At 50.6% G+C, this 17,070-nt stretch overlaps 2 protein-coding genes across 5 annotated transcripts; one reads left to right on the top strand and one right to left on the bottom strand.

The window, feature by feature from the left end:
- Positions 1–266: 266 nt before the first annotated feature.
- Fam219b (family with sequence similarity 219 member B) lies at positions 267–5,941 on the top strand. Of its 4 annotated transcripts, none has more exons than XM_052188243.1 (5): positions 268–584; positions 774–861; positions 1,524–1,601; positions 1,975–2,023; positions 3,507–5,941. In XM_052188243.1, the coding sequence occupies exons 1-5, from the start codon at positions 371–373 to the stop codon at positions 3,666–3,668; spliced, it is 591 nt and encodes a 196-aa protein (XP_052044203.1). In that variant the 5' UTR covers positions 268–370; the 3' UTR covers positions 3,669–5,941. The 4 variants fall into 4 exon arrangements, with proteins under 4 accessions (XP_052044206.1, XP_052044203.1, XP_052044205.1 ...); XM_052188242.1 differs by having other exon boundaries at positions 271–584; positions 3,504–5,941; XM_052188246.1 differs by lacking the exon at positions 1,975–2,023 and having other exon boundaries at positions 267–584; positions 3,507–3,601.
- A 936-nt stretch (positions 5,942–6,877) lies between these two features.
- Mpi (mannose phosphate isomerase) lies at positions 6,878–15,869 on the bottom strand. The gene is made up of 8 exons (XM_052188232.1): positions 15,765–15,869; positions 15,207–15,334; positions 13,148–13,348; positions 11,787–11,928; positions 11,306–11,488; positions 9,212–9,385; positions 7,764–7,972; positions 6,878–7,513 (listed from the first exon to the last, which is right to left on the bottom strand). Exons 1-8 carry the CDS (start codon positions 15,778–15,780, stop codon positions 7,295–7,297), a joined length of 1,272 nt encoding a protein of 423 aa, XP_052044192.1. The 5' UTR covers positions 15,781–15,869; the 3' UTR covers positions 6,878–7,294.
- Between the last annotated feature and the right edge of the window lie 1,201 nt (positions 15,870–17,070).

Below are 17,070 nucleotides of genomic sequence, written 5' to 3'. Positions count from 1 at the left end.
TGTATCACCCTAAGGAGCTCCGGCCGAGGTGAAAGAGGCCCGCGACGCAGTACAGAAAGCACTTGGGTCGGCACACCCCGCTATCCTACGAAATGTCATTTTACTTCGAATATAGACCTAACAGATCCTGCACATCGACAGGCTCAGACAGACTTCGCGTTTCAGAGTACCTGAAAGGCAGGACCTGGCTGGCCAGCTCCTGACCCGTAAGGCGGAACCTTGATGCTCTCTCCGCAGCAGGCCGCCGGAAAGCGCTTAGGGAAGCCTGCGCCTGCGCGTCGCCATCTTTCTAAAGGAGTGTACATCTTGTCATTCGTTCTTCTCCGCGCCGGGCTAGACACCGGCGGGGCGGGACGGGGCGGAGCCGGTCATGGCGACCGGGGAGCTCCGCGAGCATGCGGCGCGGATGTCCACCCAGGGGTCCCAACCTGGCGTGGCTCCCGACACCGGGGCAGGAGCTGCGGGGCTGCCCTCCGGACACAGCAGCGGCGCGGCCCTTCGGCTCGGGGAACGCCCGCCCCCCGCCATGGAGAAGCGGGGACCCTACTTGGTGACGCGCGCACCTTCCATTCAGGCTAAACTGAGTGAGTGCAGTGGGCTGCATGAGGGTCTCTGCCTGAGCAGGCTGCTGTGGCCGGGGGTTGGTTCCTAGAGCCCGGTGATCTTGTCTCCAGAGGGAAAGGGGTTTAGGTGCAGCCCTCTCCCGTCCCCGAGAGCCCGGAAAGCAACGGAATGGGGAAGACCCGGCTGACCTAAAACCCTTTGACTTCCAGAGAAGCACCGCGACCATGCCAAGGCCGTTCTACGGAGAAAGGGCATGCTGGGTGCCTTGACGAACCGCCCCGATTCTTCAGGGAAAAGGTCTCAGTGGGCTTTACTTCCTCTGTGTTAGCAGCTTTCAAATAAGGCCATATCCCTTCCTGCTTGGGAAACAGGGCACTGTTTAAAGTTGAGCTAGCTAGCTTATCTGCTGGCACCTTAAGGATGGGAACTAGGAGGGATAGGGGGAGGCAGAGTGAGAACTGGAACTACTCTAAGACTGTGCTAGTATTGCAAAATAGGCTTTGTAATAGGGAGTTCCATCAGTGCATAGATAGGATACTCATTAAAAGACGAGATGGTGGCTGGAGTCCCGGGAGTGAAGATGGGAGCCCAGGCAGTGGTTTTGCAGTTTTTAAGAGCAGAATGGTATGCTCTTAGAGCTGAATAGGACCTCACGTAGCTGTTTATAGCTGAATCTTGAAAGTCAAAATGTGAAAGGCTTTGCCTGGGATCCTCTGGCTAAGGTGGAGAGATGCTGCTTTACCTGGGGAGCGTGCCTTTCCCGGGAGCCTTCCGTGTAGGCGGGTGGGCCAGAAAAGAACCTGAAGGGGCGGAGCCAACCGCATAGAGCAGCAGGTCTTGGTGGCTGTGATTCTGTAAAAGGAAAGTCTGGAATCGTCCGATCAGTTCTTTCTGCGTAGGGACCAGGGCTCTGGCCTTCCCTGTGAAATGTCTGTGCTTTCTTCCCTGCCCCATCTCAGGTCAGTGAAGTTTAACAAGGGCTATACTGCTCTTAGCCAGAGTCCAGATGAACACCTGGTGTCCCTTGACTCTGACAGGTGAGTGCTTTCCTAGGAAGTAGTCAGCAGAGACTTGAATAGCACAGCAGACTGCTTGATGCCCTTGCCTGCTGCCTATCTCCCCAAGGCCCTTCATGCACATTCCAGAGCTGCTCTTTTGAGTGCTGTCCCTTCCAAAGAGGCATGGCGCGAAGAGTTCTGTCCTATTTTGCTTGCACTATTAGTGAGAATGACTGTTTCTGCTGGAATCATCTGAGGGAGCCATTGGTACTCACAGGGGCTCTGGGCTTGAGTTTTCTGGTGTGCAGTCTTTGCTTCACAAGTCCTTCAGATCCCACTGCATGTTCTCCTTGCCATTTGCAGCTGTGCTACATAGATGCCCCCTGAACTGACTGTCTTCCTCTTCTCCTAGTGATGGGGAGCTGGAATCCAGATACTCCTCCGGGTATTCCTCAGCAGAGGCAAGTCCAGAGCGCCTATCTGTGCAGTGTCAGGCTGCAGGCAGCATCACCACCACTGCCAAAATGTCTGTTGGGTGCCTGCTGTGTGCACACACGGTGCTAGATGTCACTCTGCTCTCTAGTCTCCCACTATGCCCTCTTCCCTAAGCAGAGATAACAGGCATCTGAGGATGGCTGTTGAAATCCAGGAGACTATCCTCAGGGCTAGAAGTGATCTCTTGATAAGTTCCAACTAAGTATTTATAAACTGTGCTGGAATGCTTCTTGTAATTGGCCACTTAATACAGCTAAATCCATTGCTTGCTGCCCTCTCCCAACAAGCATACAACTCCTTCTTTGGGTAGTTTCCAGGTCTTTTGTTTCTTGCAGCCTGGACCCACTCACTGGTCATAGGCCTGCCTTCCAGTGTCGAAAGGTAACCAAGTCTTCCCGTTCTTTCTCTGAGCCAGCATTCAACCCTCCCCTACCCATCTTCCACTGACCTTGCTTTCTTCAGTCCCATCTCTGGGAGTAGTCTGAGCACACCTCCTAGGCTGGTCTTTAGAACATCTTTCCAGAATGATTGTCCCAGAGAGAACCAAAGGAACAGAAAATTCTCAGTCAGGCCTAGTAGCATGTGCCAGGACAAGAACAAAGGAGCTGCAGCAGGGGCATGACTGCACTGGCCTCTCTTCTGTATTCTCCCAGGAATCTTTGGCTAACCTCAGCTTTTGCAAAGGAGAAAACAGCTTGCACATTGTGCCCTCCTTATAGAAGACATTAAGTTTGTCAAAAACTAAGAAAATTCTGTCAAGAATCACGTCTTAAAATTTCCTAGTCTCATTGATGTCCTGCCTGCCTTCCTGAAATGGGGAGGCGTGCCTTTCCTGGGGGCGATCAGTGTAGGAGAGTGAGCCAGAGAAGAATCTGAGGAGCCGGAGCCAACCGCACGGAGCAGCAGCAGGCCGTGGTTGCTGTGAATAGGCAGCAGGAAACCAGGCTGACTTTGCAGGAGCCCAGCCCTGCCAACACAGAAGGAACTAGCAGACAAGGCTGTCCCCTACCCCTTTCTACTGTTCCTAGTTTTCTGTTGTCAACCTCCCTCCTGTTTTTGAAACAGTTTCCTCTCTAACATAGCTTTGACTGTCCTGGAAGTCAATATGTAGACCAGACTTGCCTTGAACTGAGAACTGCCTGCCTGTCTCCCAGGTGCTGGCATCAAGGGCATGTGCCACCACAGAGGACAGCCCCATATTCTTGAATCTTGACAGGGTTATCTGGTGCCAATGGAGAAAGCTAGTATACTGATTTTAAAGCCTGGCTGGTTCTCCGTAAGCCTCTGAGAGTTCCTCACTACTGGAAAGACACTGTGGGGAGAGGGTGAGCCTTCTGTAATCCAGGATGTGCAGTTGGCCTGGGGCTAGGTAGAGCAGGACCTGCCTTTAGGCAGCAGTTCTGTGTGCTCCGCATCCTGTTTTACAGTTCCATCCTCTTCCTTTAGCAGGTAAACCAGGACGTGAGCCGGCAGCTGCTGCAAGATGGATATCACCTGGATGAGATTCCAGATGATGAGGACCTGGACCTCATTCCTCCTAAGCCTATTGCTTCTTCCACGTGTTCTTGCTGCTGGTGCTGTCTTGGGGATTCTTCCTGTACCCTGCAGTAGCCATAACCCTCCAGGATAGGCCAATGGCCCTGATGGCCTTTCATAGCTCAGTGCACTGGGTACCGCTGCCAGCCCAGAACCACTGGAGGCACTGACCTCTGGGCAGGCCAGTGGCCTACAGGTAACCCTCACCTGGTGCTTCTCATGTCAGAGGCCCTGTCTGGGTCATAGGTGATAGGTGGCAGTCTGCAGGTTTCTACTGGGGCAGTTTCAGGAAGCCACTTTAATAATGGCAGGAGGAGAACCACTTTCTGTGATTCTTATGCTGCTGATGAGGATTGTTAAGAAAACCATTTACAGACCTTCTGACTGGCGTTTGTCAAGGTGTTCTGAGGAGGGAGAAGAAAGACCTCCTCCACTCATGCTGTACTGGGGGGTGTGGTGGGAGCCAGGGAACAGCACTTCGTGGCTTACAGGAGGAAGAGTACAACTGGGACCAAGTCAAGTAAGCACCAAGTGGGTTGTTCCTTCTTGTCTGGTTATGACGAGGAATCTAATGATGTAGGACCGTGGCTTTCAGAACCTATGGACTTGGGACATTCTGGTCCTGCTGTCTAGATGGGCTTAGTGACTCTGTCAGCCCTACCCCATTAGAAGAGAACCTCTCAGTCATGTATGTTTGTTTATCTGTAGTTCCCTGGCCTTGGAGAGTTTTTCCATTTTTTTTTTTTAAGGTAAAAATTGGATTGGCTGCTGGGACCAGAAACCTGCAGTTTTTGTGATTACCAGCAGAGGGAGCTGCTGGGAAGTCAGTGCCTTCTTATGTTTGGCTGTTTAAGCTTTAGAGAAGTATTGATGGATGAGAGCTGATGTCCTGCTGTAGCTAGCTGTGTGACTCTGGCCTACATGGAAATGTTTAGATAGGATGGGGAGAGGAGACCTAAGCCAACTCCTGGACCCCACTTGAGTTGATGAATCTGCAATGCAGGGGGGGGGTCTTCCCTTTAACAAGGCACATTGCTCCCCCCGACCCCCCACAGGGCTCACAGGCTGGAGGTGTAGTGCTGGTAGAGTTCTTGCCTAGCATGTGCAAGGCTGGGGAAGGGGGTGCTCAAAACGAGCCTGTGGGTGAGCACAGCACAATCCCAAGCCTGAACACAACAAATGCAGGACTAATTTCTCCTGCTATACTAAGCCTCTTCCTGGAATGTCATTTTCCCAGACCCCCTTCCCCAGGGTCCTCTTCTTTGTTTTATTTTACCCAGGTGTGCGGCGAGGCTTGGGATAGATATGGTTCCCAACATAAGGGGCACAATAGAGTTAGGGGTTGGGCACCACATGTGACGGTCCTGTCCGGTGAATACTAGAGGCTTAGGAGGAATGACATGCCCCCTATGTCCCTTCACAAGTAGTAGCAGAAAGGGTAAGATCAAAAACCAAGCCTGTCCTCAGGATGGCTGCCAGTGCCTAGCAGGGTTTTTTGTTGTCGAGCTGTGGAAGGTTGAAAACAGTGGACTGTGTCTAGGGGCTTTTTACTCGACTATCCAACAGCATCACAGGAGGGGTGATGGGACAGAGGCACATCTGCTTAGTTGGGTCTCAGATGCTGACTGTGCTCTGCAGTGGGAGTCTGCAACTCTGTGCAAGGACCTCACATTCTGAGCGCTTAGTGTAAGGCCTGCAGGGAAGGAACACGAACCGTACCCAGGCCTTCTAAGACTCTGCAGAAGTGGAGACCTCAAGTGCAAAGGGAGTAGAGAGAGACTTGGTGCTGGGGTTCAGTGAGGCCAGAAGTGGTTGTGGAACTTAAGTATGGAGCTATATTTCTATGTGGACAAAACAGTAGCCTGGACATTTGGCAGCTCCTGGGGGTGGGCCGTACCCCCCAAAACCACACCCTGTGGGATGGTTGGGGGTGGGCTGTACCCCCCAAAACCACACCCTGTGGGATGGTTGGGGGTGGGCTGTACCCCCCCAAACCACACCCTGTGGGATGGTTGTCGCTGTAGTTAACATTGATGTACTTTGCCGGAACTGTCCCTGGAAAGAACTTTCTGGAACTGGGTGGGCTAGTCAGGGAAGGCTCCATGTTGTCCACTAGGAGGGGGAGAAATGGACAGCTGTCAGGGCTGGATAAAAACGATGCCAGGAAAGGCACAATGGTGCCTACACCCTAACTGCCTTAACTCCGAGGGCTGGGTGTCCTACAGGAGGAAGCTGTGGGGAAGGATCTGAGCCTCCTCAGGAGCCGCTCCCCGGGGTTTACACTGCTCCTCAGACCTCTCTCAGCTTGCACTTTCAGTCTGTTATAATAAATGCAATCCTGGTAGTGAGCTGTATTGTGTTGCAATGAGTTTTTTGTTTTTGTTTTGAGACAGTTTTTCTGTGTAACCCTAGCTGTCCTGAAACTTACTCAAACTTAGACCAGGGTGACCTCAAACTTAAGAGATCCATCTACCTCTGCCTCCCAAATGCTGGGGTTAAAAGCGTGCACCACTGCCACCCAGCTCTGGTTTTTATCTTATGTGTATGTGTACTACATGCATGCAGGTGCAAGAGTCCACTGAAGTCAGAAGAGGCGTCAAATCCCTTAGAACCTGGATTCTCTGCAAAACCAGCAAGTGCTTTTTAACTGCTGAGCCATCTCGCCAGGTCCCAATACATGACACTAGCCTGAGCTGTACGATAACCTCAACAATGCATAAAGGGGCTGGGCGGATGGCCCAATTGTTAAACCATACAAGTATGAGTTCAAATCCCTGAGCCCTCACCCCAAGCACCCAAGTAAGCCAAAGGTAAGCCAAGTAAGCCAAAGCACACAGCAATAATGCCAGTTCTGAGACAAAGGACCACTGAGATCTGCTAGTCAGTCATTCTAGCTGAGCTGGTGAACTCCAGGCCATTGAGAGACGGCTCAAAAGAAAAGGTAGATGGTTCCTAAGGAATAACGCCCAGGTGCATGTGCATCCGTAACCATGGGCGGACACCAGAAGCCATCGCGAAACTGAAGCACAACTCTAAAGCCAACCTTTGGAATATGAAGACAGTCTCAGAAAAGTGAACTCCAGGAGCGGAAGGCCTGCCTGCAAGCTGTCCAACCAAGGTTGGAGCTGGCTTCTCCTCCTTCCTGTGAAAGCGTTCCAGAATCCAGCCTGCCCCTCCACAGGAAGCCGTATGAAGAATTAAAACCAAAACCAGACAACATCAGAGAGCTCTTTCTGCCCACGTCAGGGACAGGCATACCAAGGCTGACTGCTCTTCACTCTGTATCCTCAGCACAAGTGATCTTTAATTACTTTGATGGAGCTAGACAGAGTGACCTTCATTAGTCCACTGGCCTACCCCTCCCCTTCCCTTCTCAGCAGCTGAGAGGGTACTGAGCTAACCCTGGTGACACACGTTTTGTTGGCCTAACACCTCAGCTGGAGCAGAGTGGCTGCCTCTTTAGTGGACACACCTGGCTCAGAGGTAACGGAGTGTTGAGAGGGTACAATGGAGTGGCAGGCCTCAGGCTCCACACAGACCCCTTGTCCTGAAGGTGCTCCAGCCTGGGCATGCGCTGGAATCACAATTGCCACACTCACTACTTCTAATCCGGTATGCATTCAAAGACAGGGATTGGGCTAGACCTGAAATGTGGAGCTGGCCAGGATACAGTGATAGGCAGAGAGGCCAAGACCTAGTCTCTACAGCAGGCAGCAGGCCCGGAATAGCAGCAAATCCTTGGGCAGAGTAAGCTTCAGTGAGACACTCTCATTGGCCCCAATGAAGAGCACTCCACCACGCTGCAGAGGGATTTCTGCTTGGGCTGTGGGTGTGATAGCTGTCACTGTCCCTTGGACCATCAGAAGGATGCTGGCGGAGTCTAGTGTCAAGACTTTGTATTCAGTGACAGAGCCAGGGACCTGTCAGAAAGAAGCAATAGAATGGTATAGTTTACACTCTGCTCCAGACCACCTCAGGGGCTCTGCTGCCTCCTTTCCCATTATTCAGGGGAATAGTGAAGGCACTATGAAGGCCCACATCTGGTCCCTAGAGAAACAGATGGGCTCTATGGTTACCCCAAAAGGTAGGCTTGACAGGAAATCCAGCCCTAGGTATACCCTTGTGAGTCTGACCTGCTACCCAGGACACCCTCCAGGTCCACCTACTTACCTCCATCTTCATAACAGTGAAGTCTGGCACAGGGGGGTCATAGATAGAGAGGTAGGGGTCATCTTGACTCTGTGCTGGGGCAAACAGCTTGTCCTTACTGGGGCTAGGTGTGTAGTTGAGCATTTCACACAGGGTTGGCACATCGATGAATTTGGGTGTCAGGCCAGCACGCACGGTATTGTCGGAACACGCCATGCATTCCACGCAGTCTGGAGACAGATAAACGTCATGTAATAAGATGGTGAAGTAATCATGGAGTTTGGCTCTCCAGGGCTGGGCCTCCTAACTTGTGAATATGCCTATGAATTGGGTTAAAATGTGTGAATAGCACTGTGAGAAAATAAGTGAAGGTACCAGGCCCCAAATGATGTTAACCCCTGCATTAACAAGACTTCTGCAACAGAATCCTGTGAGTGGATAAGTTCCAACAGTCAAACGGGCCATCCAGTCAGACGTGGTGGTTCATGCCTATAATCACAGCACTCACAAGGCTGAAGAGGGGAGAGGGGTTGCTACACATTTGAGGCTAGCCTGGGCTACAGAGCGAGGACCCTGTCGTTTTATTTTTTTAAGGATTTATTTATTTATTTTATGTACACCATTGCTCTCTTCAGACACACCAGAAGAGGGCATCAGATCCCATTACAGATGGTTGTGAGCCACCATGTGGATGCTGGGAATTGAACTCAGGACTTCTGGCAGAGCAGTCAGTGCTCTTAACCACTGAGCCATCTCTCCAGCCCAAGGACCCTGTCTTAAAACAAGAACAGCAACAAAAAAGGAGGCTCAGTGAGTAAAAATGCTTGCTATGCAAGCGTGAGCGCCTGAGGTCAAATGCCAAAAACCCACATTAATACCAGTGTGTAGCACAAACAGTGGCGATCTCAGCACCCCTGTGGGGAGTGAAGAGAATCTCTGGAAGTTCAAGGCCAGCTAGCTTGGAGTATGTGGTGAAAAAACAAACCAGAAACCAGAAAGAAAAAACAAAACAAACAAACAAAAAAAACCCATCAAAACAAAAGAGACCCTCAAACCAAGTAGAATGAGGATGAACCCCCGACCCCCAGGCTGCCCTGAAGCCCACGTGCAGCCTTTGGTCCATGAGCACCTGCGTCCACACACAGAGAGCATCCTTTTGTTGCATCGCCCATATTTTAATGTAAAAGTCTCTCCAGGCGGGTAGTGTTGGGATGCAATCACAAGTGAGAAGAGAGAGAATAGCAGCTTTGTCCAGTGTGGCTTGCCTCAGATGGCCACACTCATCAAAGGGGCTTAACACCAGAGCTTGTAGCTAGTGGCAGATCCAGAGCAATATCTACTGTCCAGCTGGCAGCCACCATACATTCCGGCTCAGTCACCCCGAGGTCACCACCCTCTTTCATCCACACGAGCAGCCAAGGTCCAAGGGGGGTGGCGGTGGGGCTTACTTACTACTGAAATGGGCTCACCTCCCTTCAGGTAGGCATGGGGCACGTTGGCTTCCAGAAACATGGCTTCCCCAGGCTTCAAGGTGAGCAGGTTCAGGAAGTAGATGGCGAAACATCCAATATCACCCGGGAACTGTTGGTGCAGCTGTAGCAAGAGCTTCCCATAAATGTCATCCATGCTGTTTCCGTCAAATACTGAGGGTCACAGAGCATCCCAAGGCCACTAAGACACACATGGTATCCACCGCTTTACCCTGACAAGGGAGTCTTGGTGAAGAGTCCCTGCCTGTACGAGTGCAGCTGTTAGGCTGGGCCTCTCCTAAGCATCCCTCATCTTTGCACAAAAATACCATCTCTCACCTCAACCACGTGCGGGTCTGGCCTGGCTACAACAGCTGGGCACTATGGTACGCAGCTACAATCCTAGCACCAAGGCAGAAGGCTCACCAGGAGGGAAGGGTGGACAGACTGGACAGCAGAGTATGACCCTGCCTCAAGTGTAGGGACGCACCTCAGCTGGGAGAGTGCCTCCCCGGCCTTCATGCAGCCCTAGCTTTGATCCTCAGCCCCACAAAAACAAGCAAACAAAAACCAGGGATGGTGGCACATGCTGGTAATTCCAGCACCTGGAAAATGGAGGGAGGACTGTCAGAACGGTAAGGCCATTCTTGGCTACATAACACCTTTGAGGCCAGCCTTGGGTTCAAGAAACTTTATCTCAAAGGGAGATGGGGGAAAATTGTACAAAAAATATTTACAACACATATACCACTAATATCTCCAGTTTAGATTTTGACAAAAACATCTCCAGACAATTGCCCAGAAACAGTCTCCCGATTAGGGACCACTTACTACTCTTGAGCTCAAAATCTATTATAGACAGGGAAGTAACCCGAAAGCATCATGAAGAGTGTCAAATTAGCTATTAACCAAGGACTTCCCTTTGTTAGTGCTTCACCTTCCATGTCTCAGGAAGTCTGTCCATCTTAGCAAACTGGGATAGTTGCCTACCCCAGAGAGCACAGGGCACAATGTGCTATGGGCCAAAATGTGCCCTGGAGACTGACCAAGAGAAGATGAGCTCAGCCTGGGCTGCAGGGATGAGGGAGCTTCTGGGAAGGGCAGGGGCAGGAGCACGGTGAGCTCAGCTTCCTGGCACTTGCAGATAACGAGGAGTGTATTCAGAATGTGCAGGAACCTCAATAAAGAAAGCAGTGTTCTGAGTGGGAGGCTACTTTGGGTCTTCGTATAGATACTTGCTCAGTGGCTACTCTGCTCAACACTGGGACGAACACGAGGTCTCCGGCCCTGAGAACCCCAGTTTGAACAGGTGAGCACATGGTGCTAAGGAGTCCCTGCATACCTGGATGTCAGAACAGAGCGCAGGCCAAGATTCTCCAAGAGTATACAAGCAGATAAGATACTCGAAACCACGACACAGAACAAGAGGGCATGCTCAGGTGAGAGAAAATGGCTGTGAGACAACAGTTACATAGCAGACTTGGGGAAAATCTGAACCAGAAGAGGTTCTGGGGCTGTCTGGAGAAGGCGCTGGCCTGTTAGGCCAGGAGCTAAGGCCTCATCAAGGGGCTGCCACGTAAGCTCCCGGCTGAGACTCTGTCAGCTTGCTTCTCACTGAGTGTGTTGTCTCCTGTAACACGGCCACACCCACCTTGGTCATTTCCTGAACTCTGTTAGCACAAGGAAGAACTTAAGAGCACAAGGCTTGAGTCCTCTCAAGAAGGATGTGCTCTTTGGTCTGCTCCTGCTCTCCAGCCCCCTAAATGCAAGTCTGTCCCATGAAAAGGAGCTGGACAGCTGGGAAGAATCTGGGAGTGCCTGGGTAGAGAGAGTCCTGACAGAATCCTCTAGGCCAGTCTGCTTCCAACCACCTCAAGAAAACCAGTTTGGAAGAAGCACTCAATCTGGGGCCTCACTCCACCAAAACTGGGAAAGAAACAATAGCAGCTGATCTTAGGACCATCTAAGTCTGACCCCTTTTAGCGTCCTGCTCCGTGAAAAGGGCCAGCAATCCTGTCTCCATGACCTCATCCGTGCCTGTGTTGGGAGCCCAGGCTTGGGGACTGTACCCACCCAGGCCTCTCCCACACCCACCTTGCTGAGAGATCCGTTTCACCAACAGGTTAAGCTGCTCCACCACCACCTTCTTCTCACTCTTCATCAGGTGGGAAAAGCAGTTCCTCAGAGCGGAAGCCATGGCTTCAGGACCCCCAGCCAGGCTATGCTTCAGCTGTGCTGTGGCATCCTCTCCAATCAGCGCCTGGAACTCAGGCACCTCTGCAGGGTGGCCAGGACAAGGAGATGTCAAGAACGAACGGGGAGACAGGACACTACAAAGTGAGGCCCTCCCGCCGCATCCCTAACCAAAGGCCCAGCTGTGTAAACGCGGCTCAGCAACCAGACTGCGCCTGGTCGCTCTCTCTGGCCGACTGGCCCTTCAGACTGCCTCACGAGGCCAAGATCCCCTTAGATCCTAGGATATTGAGCCTCTCTGTCTCTGTTTCCCCTCTGGCCCAGGCTCCTCCTATGTTCCAGGCCCAGTACATGTCCCCTCAGCATTCCTGCCCAACCTTACTCTCCAGAAAGGTCACAATCTCCTCCACCGGCCGGAAACCACACAAGCCCTGGAAGGAGGTCAGGGCAATGGCCATTTCTGGCTTGTGGTTGGCATCAGGGTAGTGCTCTGGAGCCTGAAGATGCAGCTTCTCTGCCAGCTCCTGTGGATGGGCAATGGAGGACAACAATTGGGGTACAGCTGCCATCATCAGGTACCAGCCTGTGCAGTCAGTCTCTGCTGCCCACACCACTGACCAGACAACAGTGGCAATGAGCCCAGTCAAGGCATGACACAGAAACTTGGGGTTCAGCCTACCCAGGGCAGAAACATGGGCCAGGGGAGAGCTGAGACCGACTTAAGAAGCCTGGCCTCTGGCTCAGGAACCCCAAACAGCAGGGTTATGTGTGACATGGGTAAATGATTTGGGGAAAGGAAGAGTTAGAAATATCTGGAGTCTCAGGTCATCCTCAGCTACATAATGAGTTTGAGGCCAGCTTGGGTTTGGTAAGACCAGTCTTAAAAACCCCCAAATTAGAGGTTGGAGAAATGGCTCAAGTTAAGAGCACTTGCTGCTGCTCTGGCAGAGGGCTCAGGTTCCTTTCCCAGCACCCCCATGGTGGCTCACCACCATCTGTCTCTCCAGTATCGAGGGGATCTGTGGCCTCTTCTTTCTTCCAGAGGCCCCTTCCAGAGCATGTATGTGATGTACATACATGGAGGCAAACACTCAAAAGCATAAAACAAAATGATCTTTTTAAAAAGGTGCTGGAGCTCAGTGGTTAAGAGCACTGGTTGCGCTTCCAGAGGACCTGGGTTTAGTTCCTTGCACCCACATGGTGGCTCGTGACTGTCTCTAGCTCCAATCTCAGGGAACTCAAAGCCCTCTTCTGGCCTCCATGCACACTATACTCCTGAAGAGCACAGGCCTACATGCAGGCAAAACACTCATACACAATTAACCAATTTTAAAAAGAGGAGTCTAGACAGACTGCGTAAACCAAGCTGGGCCTTGTTCAAGAGGATTACACGGTAGGGTGCAGCTGAGGTGGCAGCTGGGGTGCCTGCCTGGTCGTGGAATTCCAGAATTCAACTCTCCAAGGGAGCCAGGCAGGGAAATGGCAGATATGAATAGACCTAGGCTGGGGGAGGGGAAGCCAAGGACAAACTTAGAGACTCTCGGCATAGGCCAGTCAGCTGTCCGCTTGCACTTAGCTTCTGCATGTGGCACCAGTATCCGTGCCCGAGCAGACAAGCTGGGGTTGGTAAGACCTGAATTTAGCTAGAGCCTTGTATGGGTGGAGGAAAACAGCACTAAAATCTGTGGGAGGTCTCCCAAAAGCCCTTCCCTACCCCGACCTCTGCACCCTCTGATCCTGTACCTTGTTAGGGTGTGCCTGGATAGACAGAGCCGTTTCCACTGAGAGCACTTTGAAGAGGAAGGGCAGTTTCCCCTTAAAGGTATTTTTGACCTTTTGCCCTAAGCAGTCCTGGTTTTCAGCAATCCACTGGCCTAACGTCTTCTGGGAAATACGGTTGTCAAGGATCTTGGCATCTCCCCGGGGGTGTGTCCCCATCCACAGCTGGAAGAACAGGAAAGTTGAGGAAAAAAGAAAGCAGTTCACAGTCCAGGATGTATGGGGTGTGTATCAATATTAGTATTAGATTATCAGGTGGTAGGGATCAAACCCAGGGCCTCACATACGGAAAGGAAGTACTCTACCATCGTCTGCCCAGACACTCAGATGTCTCTGAAAGCATGAGTCTCGACAACAGATCTGTGAGGGGTTAGTACTCAATTAGTTTAGTTTCAAAAAACATAACTTTCCTGTTTTGAGTGTTCTCTTATCATAGGAAGGAATAAATTTGGGATTAATAAAAATAAAAAATTGGCCGGGCAGTGATGGCGCACGCCTGTAATCCCAGCACTCTGGGAGGCAGAGGCAGGCTGATTTCTGAGTTCGAGCCCAGCCTGGTCTACAGAGTGAGTTCCAGGGCAGCCAGGGGTATACAGGAAAACCCTGTCTCGAAAAAACAAAAATTCAAAAAACCAAAAATAAATAAATAAAAATAAAAAATTAAGCCAGGCGGTAGTGGTGCACACCTTTAGTCCCAGCATTTGGGAGGCAGAGGCAGGCAGATTTCTGAGTTCCAGGACAGCCTGGTCTACAGAGTGAGTTCCAGGACAGCCGGAGCTATACAGAGAAACCCTGTCTCGAAAAACCAAAAAAATTTAGGAAATTTAAAAAATTAAAAAAAATATATAAAAAATTAGCCATGCAATGGTGGCACACGCCTTTAATTCCAGCACTTGGGAGGCAAAGGCAGGCGGATTTCTGGGTTCGAGGCCAGCCTGGTCTACAGAGTGAGTTCCAGAACAGCCAGGGCTACACAGAGAAACCCTGTCTCAAAAAACCAATAAATAAATAAATAAATAAATAATAAAAAACCAGGGAGCTGAATAAATGGCTCCTTATTTAAGAGATCTTATTGCTCTTCCTAAGCACTACCAGTCGGTTTCCAGCACCCACATCAAGAGGCTCACAACCTTCTTTAACTCCAGCTCCAAGAGATCCAATGTTTCTGACCTCACAGGCACCTGCATTCACATACACATAACCACATGTCCACAAACACACTTATACATAATATAAAATAATAAAAATGAATTTTAAAGAAAAAAATGAGTGAAAGTCAGACACTTATTGATGGCTAGGAATGCTGTTACGTGCTTTTAGTCCTAGCACTTAAAACATAGAAGTCAAGAGACTGGGCATTCGAGGTCATTCCCAATTGTACAGCAAGTTTGAAGTCAGCATGGGCTCTCTGTGACAAGGTCTCAAAAAAATCAAAACAAATGATGATTCAGTAAGTGCTAGAGCTACTAGGATTCAAGAAATGACAAGAGCCCAGCTGTTCCTCCTATGTTAGTATGTCACCAAGCACATGAACTTGTCCTGCTGGTACTTTATTTTGGTCATCTACAACTTCAGCGCTTCCTGCAGGTGTTGGAGAAGTACTCTGAGCTTTTCCAGCATGGGTTCTTCCAAGGGTGGGAGCAAACCTTTAATCCCAGCACTCAGGAAGCAGAGGTAGCCAGATCTCTTGAGTTAAAGGTCACCCTGTCTACAGAGCAAGTTTCAAGACAGCCATGGCTACATATAGAAATATGTGGGAGGGGGGCAGGTGAACCAGATATTTTATCCACCTTTATATGAGACAGGATCTTGGTACAGAGATCAGACAGATTTTCCTGCCTCAACCCCTGTAGTTCTGTGATTGCAGTGCTCTGATTGCAGCTTTGTGTATGATTTTGCACTGACCCCAGAACCCCATCTTCTACAGGCTGCTGAGATTCTTCCCAACTAATCCATATGGCTTGTGTCAGATCGTTTGGTCTCACTTAGGATAAAGTGGACTGATGTTCAGTCAGGGTCTTACCTCTGCATATGGCATGTCCTCTGAGATCTGGGCCAGTGGGTCACTGCTAGCCAGCAGGCGTGCCACTTCGCTTTTGGAGCCCGCCTTTCCCCAGGCATATTGCTGCACCACACAGGAGAGTGGGAACACTGGGGACACAGACAGGAAGTCAGCTTCCATTCCACTCTTCAGACCTAGCCCGGGTGCTGGGAACCAGGAATGGGGGCGGGGACAGAGCCATACAAGAGCCTATGACTTGTGGAAAGATACTCCTCTCTTTCACAATCGTCGATGTTCCCATCTGTGAGATTGGCAGATACAGATCTTGTCTGCCACAGAGAAGAATTGAGTTCGGGTAATGGGGAGGAAAAAAGAACTAACTACTCATCTCTCTGCAATCGGTGAGTCCCGAAGTGATTCGAGCACACGCACCAATCTCCTCACCGACCCCCGGTTGCACTACCCGCCCCAGATCCCATCCTTGTGCTCAGCATCCACGGGAATGGTCACAATCCTCTAGGTCCCGCCAGTCCAGGACGCGACCAACACCAAGATAGACAACACCGGTCAACCGCTCACCTCGCGGACTCGCCATCCTTGTTGCCTGAGAGCCGGCTTCAGGAACGTAACCCCTTCCCAGCAGCCTCCGCGCGTTTTCTGCGCGCGGAGCTTCACGGGAAATGTAGTTTACAGAGCCCACCTCTTCCTGAGCAGTCAGGAGGTTCTGTTACCCAAAAGCATTAACCCTAACTCTTAGTTTCAACTGCCTTCAGCCTTCTTTTATCCGTATGTAAGTACTGAGAACTCGCTAAATACTACAGAATGTTCTAAGCATACATCAGAGAACAAAATAGCACTACTTTTGGGCTTTTTCAGGGCCTCTAGAAAAGGGAAGTAATTCAATAAATCTTTTTTTTTTTTTTTTTGGTTTTTGGTTTTTGGTTTTTGGTTTTTGGTTTTTTCGAGACAGGGTTTCTCTGTGTAGCCCTGGCTGTCCTGGAACTCACTCTGTAGACCAGGCTGGCCTCGAACTCAGAAATCTGCCTGCCTCTGCCTCCTAAGTGCTGGGATCAAAGGCGTGCACCACCACCGCCCAGCTCAATAAATCTTAACAGTGTGTTAAAAGGCAATAAATAGCGAAGCATAGTGGTATGCTCCTATAATTCCTGTAATTAGGGGGCCAAAGCAGAAAGCTTGTCTTGAGTTTGAGACCAGCCCTGTAAGGAGAGATTTGAGGAGGAGTGAAGAGTGTTCCTGGCAGAAGAGCTAGCAAGAATCACTAGCGCTGGAACTTGGGAATGTGACTATACTGTACACAATTAAATAACAAAGAGGTCAACACTGCTGGACAAAGGGATGCACAAAGGCAGGCAGGCAGGCACACACACACTCGCCCACGCACTCGTGCACACACGTACACCGAAGGAAAAGGGGTCAGCAAAACAGGCGATAGATGGGTTCATGTGCTGTCATGAGGATTTCAGGTTTCCCCTGAGCTCCCAGTGGTTAGAAGGTTATTGGTATGATGTAACTATGATGGTGGCGGCAGATGTCACTCTTACCTCCTTCCACCCTTATGAACTTCTGTTTCTTGCTGTGTAGAATGTGAATAATATTATAGATCTACCAGATTTATTGTGGAACCTTTGAAGACTGTAAAGCAGTTAGTGCTGTGTCCCTCTGACCCTCCCATCCTAGGTGTTTCTAGAGCCCAGCACTCCTCCAAACTGAGCTGCTCACAAGCTGTGCACAGGACAGAGAGGAGGGGTCACCAGGAACCCTGCACAGGGAAGGCAGGGGAAGGACTTCTGTTGTGGAGTAATCTTGTTACATCCTCTGTAGTAAGCTCTGACATCCGGACCTCCACAACAGCCTACAAGGAGAG

Source organism: Apodemus sylvaticus, chromosome 7 (assembly GCF_947179515.1).
Source record: "Apodemus sylvaticus chromosome 7, mApoSyl1.1, whole genome shotgun sequence".
NCBI classification, from domain to species: domain Eukaryota; kingdom Metazoa; phylum Chordata; class Mammalia; order Rodentia; family Muridae; genus Apodemus; species Apodemus sylvaticus.
This window is presented reverse-complemented; position numbering and strand designations above follow the sequence as displayed.